This window comes from Ranitomeya imitator, chromosome 4, assembly GCF_032444005.1.
Source record: "Ranitomeya imitator isolate aRanImi1 chromosome 4, aRanImi1.pri, whole genome shotgun sequence".
Classification (NCBI taxonomy): domain Eukaryota; kingdom Metazoa; phylum Chordata; class Amphibia; order Anura; family Dendrobatidae; genus Ranitomeya; species Ranitomeya imitator.
Window position 1 is genome coordinate 432,761,387 of NC_091285.1, and position 14,820 is coordinate 432,776,206.

General features: G+C 41.7%; 1 protein-coding gene across 1 annotated transcript in view; it reads right to left on the bottom strand.

The window, feature by feature from the left end:
• Nucleotides 1-14,820, bottom strand: part of IREB2 (iron responsive element binding protein 2) — a 106,237-nt gene that overhangs the window by 5,907 nt on the left and 85,510 nt on the right. The window contains exons 21-22 of the mRNA XM_069765561.1: nt 11,471-11,593; nt 10,641-10,826 (exon numbers count right to left, since the gene is read on the bottom strand). Coding sequence (XP_069621662.1) covers nt 10,641-10,826; nt 11,471-11,593 — 309 coding nt within the window. The remainder of the gene's footprint in view (nt 1-10,640; nt 10,827-11,470; nt 11,594-14,820) is intronic.

Genomic DNA, 14,820 nt, shown 5'->3' on the forward strand with positions numbered 1-14,820 from the left:
TCGGCAACATTCATTGCTGCTCGTTTCTGGAAAATACCCATTGAGTCAAAAACGTCACTACACCAGTAGATAAATTCCCCAGGGGTATACCGTATATACTAGAGTATAAGCCGAGATTTTCAGCCCATTTTTTTTTAGGCTGAAAGTGCCCCTCTCGGCTTATACTCGAGTCATTGTCTCAGGAGGGGGTCGGTGGGGGAGCGGCGGCTGTGACATACTCACCTGCTCCTGGCGCCGTCCCTGCATCTCCGGTCGCTGAAAGCTTCTTCCAGCGTTGAGCGGTCACATGGTACCGCTCATTACAGCAATGAATATGGACCCGACTCCACTCCCATAGGGGTGGAGCCGCATATTCATTACTGTAATGAGCGGTAACTGTGACCGCTCAACGCTGGAAGAAGCTGTCAGCGCCCGGAGACCGAAGATGCAGGGACCATGCCAGGAGCAGGTGAGTATAATGGGGAGGGGGAGCACTGCGCAATATTCACCTGTCCGCGTTCCGGGCGCCGCTCAGTCTTCCGCATCCTCAGCGGTGACGCTCATGTCAGAGGGCGCGATGACGTGGTAACTCCGCGCCCTTTGCCTGAACGTTAGTGCAGAGGACGAGGAAGACACTGCAGCACCGGAACGAGGACCGGTGAGTATTGCAAGTGCCGAATGCCTGAGCGACTAGAGGTGAATATGGCATGTTTTTTTTTTTCTTTAATCGCAGCAACAGCTTATGGGGCAAATATCTCTATGGAGCATCTTATGGGGACATAATCAACATTTGTGCAGCATTATATTGGGCAAATGTCTATATGGAGCATCTTATGGGGCCCTTATTAACCTTTATGCAGTACTTTATGGGGCAAATGTGCCTATGAAGCATCTTATGGGGCCATTATTAACCTTTGTGCAGCATTATATGGGGCATATTTTAATATGGAGCATCTTATGGGGCCCATCATGAACTGTATGGAGCATCTTATGGGGCCCATCATGAACTGTATGGAGCATTATATGGGGCTCCTGATTCAATATGGGTATTCAAAAACACTTAACCTACTGATGTCTCAATTTTACTTTTATTGGTACCTATTTTTATTTTTGAAATTTACCGGTAGCTGCTGCATTTTCCACCCTAGGCTTATACTCGAGTCATTAAGTTTTCCCAGTTTTTTGTGGCAAAATTAGGGGGGGTGGCTTATACTCAGGTCAGCTTATACTCGAGTATATACATTATATAGTTTCCAAAAGGGGTCACTTGAGGGGGAATTCTGCTCTTCTAGCAATTAGTGGCTCTGTATATGTAGTCCGCAAACTGTTCTAGGAACATCTGCGCTTCAGAGGCAAATAACCATACGAAGAGACTCGGGATGAGCGCTAAGTAGTACTGTACAGCCACATATCTGGTATTACTACGTTCAATAGAAATTGCAGGACAAATTATGGTGCCATTTTTACTCACTTCTTGTGTGGAAATGTAAGCTCTGGGGTTAAAAGAAAATTTTGATGGTAAAAATGTAGTTATTTTTTCATCACTGCCCAATGGTATATAATTCTGGGAAACACCCGTAGTGGCAAAATGATCACTGCACCCCTAGATTAATTCACTAAGAGGTGTAGTTTGTAAAATGGGGTCACTTATGGATGGGGGTGGGGGGTCTGCTGTTTGGCACCTCATGGGCTCTCAGTGGGAAACATGCAACCATAACCGTTTAATCTGGCACCTCTTCCCTTCTGAGCTTTTCAGTGTGCCTCAAAAGTAGTATTCCCCCACAGATGGGGTATCAGCATACTCAGGAGAAATTGCACAGCAATTTCTCCTACTACCCTTATGAAAATGCAAAATTTTTTGGGGAGAACAGTTGTGGGCAAAATTTGATTTTTACAGCTCAACGTTATTAACTTCTGTTAAAGGGAACCTGTCACCCCCAAAATCGAAGGTGAGCTAAGCCCACCAGCATCAGGGGCTTATCTACAGCATTCTGGAATGATGTAGATAAGCCCCTGATGTATCCTGAAAGATGAGAAAAAGAGGTTAGATTATACTCATCCGGGGCAGTCCCACTGCGGTCCGGGTCCGATGGGTGTCGCGGTCTGGGGCCTCCCATCTTCATAGGATGACGTCCTCGTCTTGTCTTCACGCTGCGGCTCCGGCGCAGGCGTACTTTGTCTTCCTTGTTGAGGGCAGAGCAAAGTACTGCAGTGCGCAGGCTCTGGGCCTCTCTGACCTTTCTTGGCGCCTGCGCAATGCAGTACTTTTTCTCATCTTTCAGGATACATCGGGGGCTTATCTACAGCATTCCAGAATGCTGTAGATAAGCCCCTGATGCTGATGGGCTTAGCTCACCTTCGATTTTGGGGGTGACAGGTTCCCTTTAAGCACCTGAGGGTTCAATGCGCTTACGACATGTCTAGATCAAAATGGTGTCAGTTGTGGGGGATTTTCACTGTTTAGGCCCATCAGAGGCTCTCCAAACGCGACATGGCATCCGCCAATTATTCAAGAAAATTTTGCATTCAAAAAGTCAAATGGTGCCCCTTCCCTTCTGAGCTCTGCCGTGCACCCAAACAGTGGTTTCTCTCTCATATGGGGTATCGGCATGCACATCAAAGTACACAACAAATTTTGGGGTCCATTTTATCTGAAGTAATTTTTTTTGTGAAAAAAAGTAAAACATTTTTTTTTTTACACATTTCAAAAATGTGTAGCACTTGAAGGGTTAATAAACTTCTTGACTGTGGTTTTAAACACCTTGAGTGATGCAGTTTTTAGAATGTGTCACTTAGGCTAGGTTCACACTGCATTATGGGCGTCCGTTAGACGGACTACGTTACACCGCGGCATAAATGTGGTGTAAAACGTAGTCCATTAAGGCCGCCATTAATTCCTATGTCGGACGCATCGCTAACGCACGCCCACAATGGGCGTGCGCTAGGGATGTGCCGTCATTGAGTGACGGACCTGAGACGCGGGCTGCAGCATTTCCGGGTAGGTCACTGCTAGCGCAGATAGAGCTAGCAGATGCTCTATCTGCGCTATCGTGATGGAGAATGCCGGCACTTGCAACAGCAGCTCGTTCACGTATGTGTTGAACGGGCTGCTGCTTATCGCAATGTGAACCCGGCCTTAGGTATCTTCTATCATAAAGACTCCTCAAAGTGACTAGAAATGCGATGTGGTCCCTAAAAAATGGTTTTGTAAATTTTGTTGTAAAAATGAGAAATCGCTGGTCAACTTTTAACCCTTAAAAAAAAAAAAGAAGTGTTTTCCAAAATTGTGCTGATGTAAAAGTAGACATGTGGGAAATGTTATTTATTAACTATTTTGTGTGATACATCTGTGATTTAAAGGCATGACAATTCAAAGTTGGAAAATTGCAAAGTTTTCACCAAATTTCCATTTTTTTCACAAATAAACACAAGTCATATCAAAGAAATTTTACCACCATCATGAAGTACAATGTGTCTCGAAAAAACAGTCTAAGAATCACCGGTATCCATTGAAGCGTTCTAGAGTTATAACCTCAAAACGACAGTAACATAGTAACATAGTAACATAGTTAGTAAGGCCGAAAAAAGACATTTGTCCATCCAGTTCAGCCTATATTCCATCATACTAAATCCCCAGATCTACGTCCTTCTACAGAACCTAATTGTATGATACAATATTGTTCTGCTCCAGGAAGACATCCAGGCCTCTCTTGAACCCCTCGACTGAGTTCGCCATCACCACCTCCTCAGGCAAGCAATTCCAGATTCTCACTGCCCTAACAGTAAAGAATCCTCTTCTATGTTGGTGGAAAAACCTTCTCTCCTCCAGACGCAAAGAATGCCCCCTTGTGCCCGTCACCTTCCTTGGTATAAACAGATCCTCAGCGAGATATTTGTATTGTCCCCTTATATACTTATACATGGTTATTAGATCGCCCCTCAGTCGTCTTTTTTCTAGACTAAATAATCCTAATTTCGCTAATCTATCTGGGTATTGTAGTTCTCCCATCCCCTTTATTAATTTTGTTGCCCTCCTTTGTACTCTCTCTAGTTCCATTATATCCTTCCTGAGCACCGGTGCCCAAAACTGGACACAGTACTCCATGTGCGGTCTAACTAGGGATTTGTACAGAGGCAGTATAATGCTCTCATCATGTGTATCCAGACCTCTTTTAATGCACCCCATGATCCTGTTTGCCTTGGCAGCTGCTGCCTGGCACTGGCTGCTCCAGGTAAGTTGATCATTAACTAGGATCCCCAAGTCCTTCTCCCTGTCAGATTTACCCAGTGGTTTCCCATTCAGTGTGTAATGGTGACATTGATTCCTTCTTCCCATGTGTATAACCTTACATTTATCATTGTTAAACCTCATCTGCCACATTTCAGCCCAAGTTTCCAACTTATCCAGATCCATCTGTAGCAGAATACTATCTTCTCTTGTATTAACTGCTTTACATAGTTTTGTATCATCTGCAAATATCGATATTTTACTGTGTAAACCTTCTACCAGATCATTAATGAATATGTTGAAGAGAACAGGTCCCAATACTGACCCCTGCGGTACCCCACTGGTCACAGCGACCCAGTTAGAGACTATACCATTTATAACCACCCTCTGCTTTCTATCACTAAGACAGTTACTAACCCATTTACACACAATTTCCCCCAGACCAAGCATTCTCATTTTGTGTACCAACCTCTTGTGCGGCACGGTATCAAACGCTTTGGAAAAATCGAGATATACCACGTCCAATGACTCACCGTGGTCCAGCCTATAGCTTACCTCTTCATAAAAACTGATTAGATTGGTTTGACAGGAGCGATTTCTCATAAACCCATGCTGATATGGAGTTAAACAGTTATTCTCATTGAGATAATCCAGAATAACATCCCTCAGAAACCCTTCAAATATTTTACCAACAATAGAGGTTAGACTTACTGGCCTATAATTTCCAGGTTCACTTTTAGAGCCCTTTTTGAATATTGGCACCACATTTGCTATGCGCCAATCCTGCGGAACAGACCCTGTCGCTATAGAGTCCCTAAAAATAAGAAATAATGGTTTATCTATTACATTACTTAGTTCTCTTAGTACTCGTGGGTGTATGCCATCCGGACCCGGAGATTTATCTATTTTAATCTTATTTAGCCGGTTTCGCACCTCTTCTTGGGTTAGATTGGTGACCCTTAATATAGGGTTTTCATTGTTTCTTGGGATTTCACCTAGCATTTCATTTTCCACCGTGGAGAAGAAGGTGTTTAATATGTTAGCTTTTTCCTCGTCATCTACAACCATTCTTTCCTCACTATTTTTTAAGGGGCCTACATTTTCAGTTTTTATTCTTTTACTATTGATATAGTTGAAGAACAGTTTGGGATTAGTTTTACTCTCCTTAGCAATGTGCTTCTCTGTTTCCTTTTTGGCAGCTTTAATTAGTTTTTTAGATAAATTATTTTTCTCCCTATAGTTTTTTAGAGCTTCAATGGTGCCATCCTGCTTTAGTAGTGCAAATGCTTTCTTTTTACTGTTAATTGCCTGTCTTACTTCTTTGTTTAGCCACATTGGGTTTTTCCTATTTCTAGTCCTTTTATTCCCACAAGGTATAAACCGCTTACACTGCCTATTTAGGATGTTCTTAAACATTTCCCATTTATTATCTGTATTCTTATTTCTGAGGATATTGTCCCAGTCTACCAGATTAAGGGCATCTCTAAGCTGGTCAAACTTTGCCTTCCTAAAGTTCAGTGTTTTTGTGACTCCCTGACAAGTCCCCCTAGTGAAAGACAGGTGAAACTGTACAATATTGTGGTCGCTATTTCCTAGATGCCCGACCACCTGCAGATTTGTTATTCTGTCAGGTCTATTAGATAGTATTAGGTCTAAAAGTGCTGCTCCACTGGTTGGATTCTGCACCAATTGTGAAAGATAATTTTTCTTGGTTATTAGCAGAAACCTGTTGCCTTTATGGGTTTCACAGGTTTCTGTTTCCCAGTTAATATCCGTGTAGTTAAAGTCCCCCATAACCAGGACCTCATTATGGGTTGCAGCTTCATCTATCTGCTTTAGAAGTAGACTTTCCATGGTTTCTGTTATATTTGGGGGTTTGTAACAGACCCCAATGAGAATTTTGTTACCATTTTTCCCTCCATGAATTTCGACCCATATGGACTCGACATCCTCATTTCCTTCGCTAATATCCTCCCTTAAAGTGGACTTTAGACAAGACTTTACATAGAGACAAACCCCTCCTCCTCTCCGATTTTTACGATCCTTTCTAAACAGACTGTAACCCTGTAAGTTAACTGCCCAGTCATAGCTTTCATCTAACCATGTCTCGGTTATTCCCACTATGTCAAAGTTACCTGTAGATACTTCTGCTTCTAGTTCTTCCATCTTGTTTGTCAGGCTTCTGGCGTTTGCGAGCATGCAGTTTAGAGGATTTTGTTTTGTTCCAATCTCCTCGCTGTGGATCGTTTTAGAAATGTTCTTACCTCCCTTCTGAGTATGTTTTCCTGGATCTTCTTTGTTCAAGTCTAATGTTTTTCTTCCCGTCCCCTCTTCTTCTTCAGACAGTGGTCTGAATTGTAAAAACTGGCCCGGTCATTAATGTGTAAACCACTTTCGGGGTTAAAGGGGTTTTCACATGAACAAAGTTCATTTTAAATCAATGGATCTTGGAATAATAACTTCCACAACTGGCTGTGTTTTAATAAAATTGTTCCTGTGCTGAGATAATCTTATAAATGTGCCCCTGCTGAGTACTGTGTAATGGCTGGGTCTGACCGTGCAGGGATCATACCACAGCTCCTGGGCAGGGTAGGAAGCAAAAGAGCTTACTGACATTACAGCACAGGATTGCAAATAAATTCATTCTCTGGAGGTAAAACATTTTTTAAAAACAGGCAGGGAAATGCTTTATCTCAAAAAAGAAACCAGATGGGATCCGATGCTGTGCCATTGATATATTCTCTTTTGCTTGTGGTATGATCAGACCATGTCCCTGTATGGTCAGACACAGCCATTACACAGTAGGGGAACATTCATAGGATTTTATCAGCACAGGAACATTTTATTTAAAAACATCCAATTGCGGAAAGTATTATTCCAAGATGTATTAATTAAAATAAACTTTAAAATTGAAATTTGTTTGTGGTAATAGCCCTTTAAAGCAATATTTTTAACACAAACTATACAAATAGAAGCCTGACAAACAAGATGGAAGAACTAGAAGCAGAAATATCTACAGGTAACTTTGACATAGTGGGAATAACCGAGACATGGTTAGATGAAAGCTATGACTGGGCAGTTAACTTAGAGGGTTACAGTCTGTTTAGAAAGGATCGTAAAAATCGGAGAGGAGGAGGGGTTTGTCTCTATGTAAAGTCTTGTCTAAAGTCCACTTTAAGGGAGGATATTAGCGAAGGAAATGAGGATGTCGAGTCCATATGGGTCGAAATTCATGGAGGGAAAAATGGTAACAAAATTCTCATTGGGGTCTGTTACAAACCCCCAAATATAACAGAAACCATGGAAAGTCTACTTCTAAAGCAGATAGATGAAGCTGCAACCCATAATGAGGTCCTGGTTATGGGGGACTTTAACTACCCGGATATTAACTGGGAAACAGAAACCTGTGAAACCCATAAAGGCAACAGGTTTCTGCTAATAACCAAGAAAAATTATCTTTCACAATTGGTGCAGAATCCAACCAGAGGAGCAGCACTTTTAGACCTAATACTATCTAATAGACCTGACAGAATAACAAATCTGCAGGTGGTCGGGCATCTAGGAAATAGCGACCACAATATTGTACAGTTTCACCTGTCTTTCACTAGGGGGACTTGTCAGGGAGTCACAAAAACACTGAACTTTAGGAAGGCAAAGTTTGACCAGCTTAGAGATGCCCTTGATCTGGTAGACTGGGACAATATCCTCAGAAATAAGAATACAGATAATAAATGGGAAATGTTTAAGAACATCCTAAATAGGCAGTGTAAGCGGTTTATACCTTGTGGGAATAAAAGGACTAGAAATAGGAAAAACCCAATGTGGCTAAACAAAGAAGTAAGGCAGGCAATTAACAGTAAAAAGAAAGCATTTGCACTACTAAAGCAGGATGGCACCATTGAAGCTCTAAAAAACTATAGGGAGAAAAATACTTTATCTAAAAAACTAATTAAAGCTGCCAAAAAGGAAACAGAGAAGCACATTGCTAAGGAGAGTAAAACTAATCCCAAACTGTTCTTCAACTATATCAATAGTAAAAGAATAAAAACTGAAAATGTAGGCCCCTTAAAAAATAGTGAGGAAAGAATGGTTGTAGATGACGAGGAAAAAGCTAACATATTAAACACCTTCTTCTCCACGGTATTCACGGTGGAAAATGATATGCTAGGTGAAATCCCAAGAAACAATGAAAACCCTATATTAAGGGTCACCAATCTAACCCAAGAAGAGGTGCGAAACCGGCTAAATAAGATTAAAATAGATAAATCTCCGGGTCCGGATGGCATACACCCACGAGTACTAAGAGAACTAAGTAATGTAATAGATAAACCATTATTTCTTATTTTTAGGGGCTCTATAGCAACAGGGTCTGTTCCGCAGGATTGGCGCATAGCAAATGTGGTGCCAATATTCAAAAAGGGCTCTAAAAGTGACCCTGGAAATTATAGGCCAGTAAGTCTAACCTCTATTGTTGGTAAAATATTTGAAGGGTTTCTGAGGGATGTTATTCTGGATCGGGCAGCACGGTGGCGCAGTGGTTAGCACAGCAGCCTTGCAGCGCTGGGGTCCTGGGTTCTAATCCCACTCAGGACAACATCTGCAAAGAGTTTGTATGCTCTCTCCGTGTTTGCGTGGGTTTCCTCCGGGCACTCCGGTTTCCTCCCACATTCCAAAGACATACTGATAGGGATTCTAGATTGTGAGCCCCATCGGGGACAGTGATGATAATGTGTGCAAACTGTAAAGCGCTGCGGAATATGTTAGCGCTATATAAAAATAAAGATTATTATTATTATTATTATTGATTATCTCAATGAGAATAACTGTTTAACTCCATATCAGCATGGGTTTATGAGAAATCGCTCCTGTCAAACCAATCTAATCAGTTTTTATGAAGAGGTAAGCTATAGGCTGGACCACGGTGAGTCATTGGACGTGGTATATCTCGATTTTTCCAAAGCGTTTGATACCGTGCCGCACAAGAGGTTGGTACACAAAATGAGAATGCTTGGCCTGGGGGAAAATGTGTGTAAATGGGTTAGTAACTGGCTTAGTGATAGAAAGCAGAGGGTGGTTATAAATGGTATAGTCTAACTGGGTCGCTGTGACCAGTGGGGTACCGCAGGGGTCAGTATTGGGACCTGTTCTCTTCAACATATTCATTAATGATCTGGTAGAAGGTTTACACAGTAAAATATCGATATTTGCAGATGATACAAAACTATGTAAAGCAGTTAATACAAGAGAAGATAGTATTCTGCTACAGATGGATCTGGATAAGTTGGAAACTTGGGCTGAAATGTGGCAGATGAGGTTTAACAATGATAAATGTAAGGTTATACACATGGGAAGAAGGAATCAATATCACCATTACACACTGAACGGGAAACCTCTGGGTAAATCTGACAGGGAGAAGGACTTGGGGATCCTAGTTAATGATAAACTTACCTGGAGCAGCCAGTGCCAGGCAGCAGCTGCCAAGGCAAACAGGATCATGGGGTGCATTAAAAGAGGTCTGGATACACATGATGAGAGCATTACACTGCCTCTGTACAAATCCCTAGTTAGACCGCACATGGAGTACTGTGTCCAGTTTTGGGCACCGGTGCTCAGGAAGGATATAATGGAACTAGAGAGAGTACAAAGGAGGGCAACAAAATTAATAAAGGGGATGGGAGAACTACAATACCCAGATAGATTAGCGAAATTAGGATTATTTAGTCTAGAAAAAAGACGACTGAGGGGCGATCTAATAACCATGTATAAGTATATAAGGGGACAATACAAATATCTCGCTGAGGATCTGTTTATACCAAGGAAGGTGACGGGCACAAGGGGGCATTCTTTGCGTCTGGAGGAGAGAAAGTTTTTCCACCAACATAGAAGAGGATTCTTTACTGTTAGGGCAGTGAGAATCTGGAATTGCTTGCCTGAGGAGGTGGTGATGGCGAACTCAGTCGAGGGGTTCAAGAGAGGCATGGATGTCTTCCTGGAGCAGAACAATATTGTATCATACAATTAGGTTCTGTAGAAGGACGTAGATCTGGGGATTTATTATGATGGAATATAGGCTGAACTGGATGGACAAATGTCTTTTTTCGGCCTTACTAACTATGTTACTATGTTAAATGGAATATATAATAATAATAATAATAATAATTTTTATTTATATAGCGCCAACATATTCTGCAGCGCTTTACAAATTATAGAGGGGACTTGTACAGACAATAGACATTACAGCATAACAGAAATGACAGTTCAAAACAGATACCAGGAGGAGTGAGGGCCCTGCTCGCAAGCTTACAAACTATGGGGAAAAGGGGAGACACGAGAGGTGGAGCCTCAGCGTTTTGGAGCCATAACGCTGCCCAGCTTAAGCACTATGTTAGTGAATTGTACAATAACCAGCATGCAATGTACAACTAAATCCTACCTTGACTTTCAGACTCTCTCCAGGTACTAGATTGGCAGGAATAGATATAGAATACTGCTCTTTTCCAGAAAGGCCAAGAGTTTCTGCATTTTCTCCAGGAAGAAACTGAAGAGGTGTGATTCCAATTCCCACTAACTGATCCTTATGAATATTCTCATAACTTTCAGCTATCACAGCTCGGACACCCTGTTGGCAGACAGTCATGAAAGAATGATGAATGTTTATGGAGAGTATGAAAGTAAAACGTAAATTCGCAGACAATGTTCAAACATTTTCAGCAAATCCATTGATTCCATTTATTTCTTCACTTAACTTTCCCGCAGCTGGTGAGAAAAAACAAATACAAAATATCTCCAAACTTTACATAAAATATTTGTGCATCTCCATATTTTGCCTTATTAAACACACACCTACTAGGTCGCCTCTAAAATATAGTAAACTGGTGTCCCACTTTATATCAGCTGCATAGTGGACAATAGCTATCCAAAATAAGTCAAGGGCAATCGCCTCTGCTAAAGCCATATCTAAAATGCAAGATATTTTCGAGTTATTAGTCAAAGCAAAAAATGAATAATACAATGTTTCTACTTTTTACTTTCTGCCTTTCCCCAATAATTAGCCTATGCACTGTTGTCACTGAGAACCCTAATAAGAGTCTGTATCCCTGAGATGTTTGAAAATTTCCCCGATTCAACCTTAATAAACAAGTTAAAATAAATAAGTTGCAATTTCAGACTTTTCCTGGGATATTCTAGATTCACACACTAAATACTAGTCTTGGCAATATAGAAAATGAGGATATTTGAAAGTATAGAGGAGCAAAAACATACCAGCAGTAAAGGTCCCTTGGCTGCCCAGTCTCTTGAGTTACCTGATCCATATTTTTTCCCAGCTAAAATAATCAGTGGGATATCAGCTCTCTGATACATGTCTGCTGCTTCAAATACATCCATCTACGGAAAAAAAAAAGGAACACGTTTAATTCTCAATGACCTCAGAGTCTTTAGAAAGCAGATTCTGATTTTACAGGTTTCATCTAGCTGGGGGAAAATTTCATAGTAGGGGACAGTCAAATCTCCACATCAATCTCCTTCGAGACAAGGATATATGTGGTCCAGTTCAAGTCCACAATTCTGTAGGCACTTTCACGATAAACCACCCACCCCAAGTCCACTCAACACTCACACAATTAAAACAGAGTACTGCCATTCACTGAACTCAATAACTAATATGATGTAAGCGTCCATGTTCCCTCTACTGGGGGAAACACGTAGTCACCATATTATGTACAGTTCAAAATAATAGTGTTCATAAACAGGAGTTAAATCACAAAATCTTTACACTAGTTTTTACTTCAATGCATTGAGAACACTGCACCCTGTTTTCTAATTCCAAACATGAAGAGAATCGTATATAATTTTCAACTATGGTACTTTACAGAAAACAAAAAATGAACATTGGGCTGTTAAAAAAAAAAAAAAAAAAAAAAAGTGCCTGTATTTACCTTTACAGACTCACAATATAAACTATATTTTTGTGGATTTAGCATTCCTGTGAATCACTGACCTAATATTTAGTTGTATACCTACAGTTTTTTTTTAGAACTGCTTCACATCCATGTTGCATAGAACCAACCAGCTTCTAGCCCCTGTCACCTGTTATTCCAGCCCAGGATGCTTGGACTACATTCCACAATTTTTTGGCATTTGTTGGCTTTGCCTCAGAAACGGCATTTTTTAATGTCACCCTACAATTGTTCTATCGGATTAAGGTCCGGGGATTGGCCACTCCATAACCTCAATTATGTTAGACTGGAACCAAGATTTTGCTCGTTTACTGGTGTGTTTAGGGTCGTTATCTTGTTGAAACACCCATTTCAAGGACGTATCCTCTTCAGCGTAAAGGTACCGTTACACTTAACGATTTACCAACGATCACGACCAGCGATACGACCTGGCCGTGATCGTTGGTAAGTCGTTGTGTGGTCGCTGGAGAGCTGTCACACAGACAGCTCTCTCCAGCGACCAACGATGCCGAAGTCCCCGGGTAACCAGGGTAAACATCGGGTTACTAAGTGCAGGGCCGCGCTTAGTAACCCGATATTTACTCTGGTTACCATTGTAAAAGTAAAAAAAAAACAAAAAACACTACATACTTACATTCCTGTCGCGTCCCCCAGCGTCAGCTTTCCTGCACTGTGTAAGCGCTGGCCGTCACCGCTGTGCTCTGCTTTACGGCCGGCCGGCGCTGACACTGGTGGACGCAGGGAAGCTGACGCTGAAGGACGTGACAGGAAAGTATGTAGTGTTTTTTTTTTAACTTTTACAATGGTAACTAGGGTAAACATCGGGTTACTAAGTGCGGCCCTGCGCTTAGTAACCCAATGTTTACCCTGGTTACTAGTGAAGACATCGCTGAATCGGCGTCACACACGCCGATTCAGCGATATCAGTGGGTGATCCAGCGACAAAATAAAGTCCTGATCATTCCCCAGCGACCAACGATCTCCCAGCAGGGGCCTGATCGTTGGTCGCTGTCACGCATAACGATTTCGTTAACGTTATCGTTGCTACGTCACAAAAAGCAACGATATCGTTAACGATATTGTTATGTGTGACGGTACCTTAAGGCAACATGACCTCTTCAAGTAGGCTAATATATGCAAACTAGTCAATGCTTTCTGGTATGTGGTAAATAAGTCCGGCACCATAGTAAGAGAAACATGCCCATATCATGGTGCTTACACCACCATGCTTCACTGTCTTCATTTGTACTGTGGCTTAATGCAGAGTTTGGGGGTCGGTCTGACAAACTGTTTGCAGCCCTTGGACCCAAACAGAACAATTTTATTTTCATCAGACCACAAAAAAATGTTTCTCCATTTCTCTTTAAGGCCAGATGATGTATTCTTTGGCAAAATGTATCCGCTTCAGAACAAATGTGGGACTTTACGGGGACTTCTTGCTAAGAGATCTGTTTTGAACTGTATTTCTGTTATGCTGTAATGTCTATTGTATGTACAAGTCCCCTCTATAATTTGTAAAGCGCTGCGGAATATGTTGGCGCTATATAAATAAAAATTATTATTATTATTATTATTATTATTATAAGAGATTAGCTTCACACAGGAGTCTTCTAAGGCTACTTTCACACTAACGTCGGACGTCACCGCTCTGCTTTCCGGCCACTGTGCTTACACAGGGCAGAGAAGCAGAGCGCCGAGGGACAGACAGCGGAAGGTAAGTATGTAGTGTTTTTTTTTTTTTAATACTTTTACGCTGGTAACCAGGGTAAACATCGGGTTACTAAGCGCGGCCCTGCGCTTAGTAACCCGATGTTTACCCTGGTTACCGGCATAGTTGGTCGCTGGAGAGCTGTCTGTGTGACAGCTCTCCAGCGACCAAACAGCGACGCTGCAGCGATCCGGATCGTTGTCGGTATCGCTGCAGCGTCGCTTAGTGTGACGGTACCTTTAGGGATGTTAGAACTTATCCCATTATCTATAATGTCATCAAGTCTGCAACTTAAATGAATGCCAATACAATCCAACCATGAATATGGTTAGTTGAAAATAGCTAAATGCAAAAGTCTTTTTGCTCAAAAAATAATCTAAAAAAAAACCCATGGGATACCAATATCACCTCTATGGTGGAGCACTTTTTTCCCCATGAGGAAGCAATTCTGTCAGAAAGATATAAACCGCATATGGTATTGGTCAAAGCTCAGATTGTCTTAAACAAGGGTATTAGAATCCTTTCAATGCAACCATGTACCTTATGACCACCTCATCATGTTTTTGAGTAATAATCAGAACTATCTCAAAGCAAAGTCATTCATCTTGACTAGCGAAGATGTTCCTCCTTCGCCAAAGGAGTCTACCAGTTTCATTATTTTCCACCAATTTCCGACTTCAACCAGGAGGATACACTGGTCTTGATTATACCAGATCTGGTGAAAATATTTCATGTCTGTCGTGCAACTCCAATTAGGAAGATAGACTGGGATATTGATGGTTTATCAGCCCCATACTGGCAAGTCCAGCTTTCATCTCCATTAGGAGTGCAGCCTGGTATAGTGCCACCCAACTTGCCACAATCAACTTTATCTGACCACTCCATACCTAGAGGGTAGGTTGGGGCAATTGTTGGGTTAATAGCCCCTATACCAGCGACTCCGACTC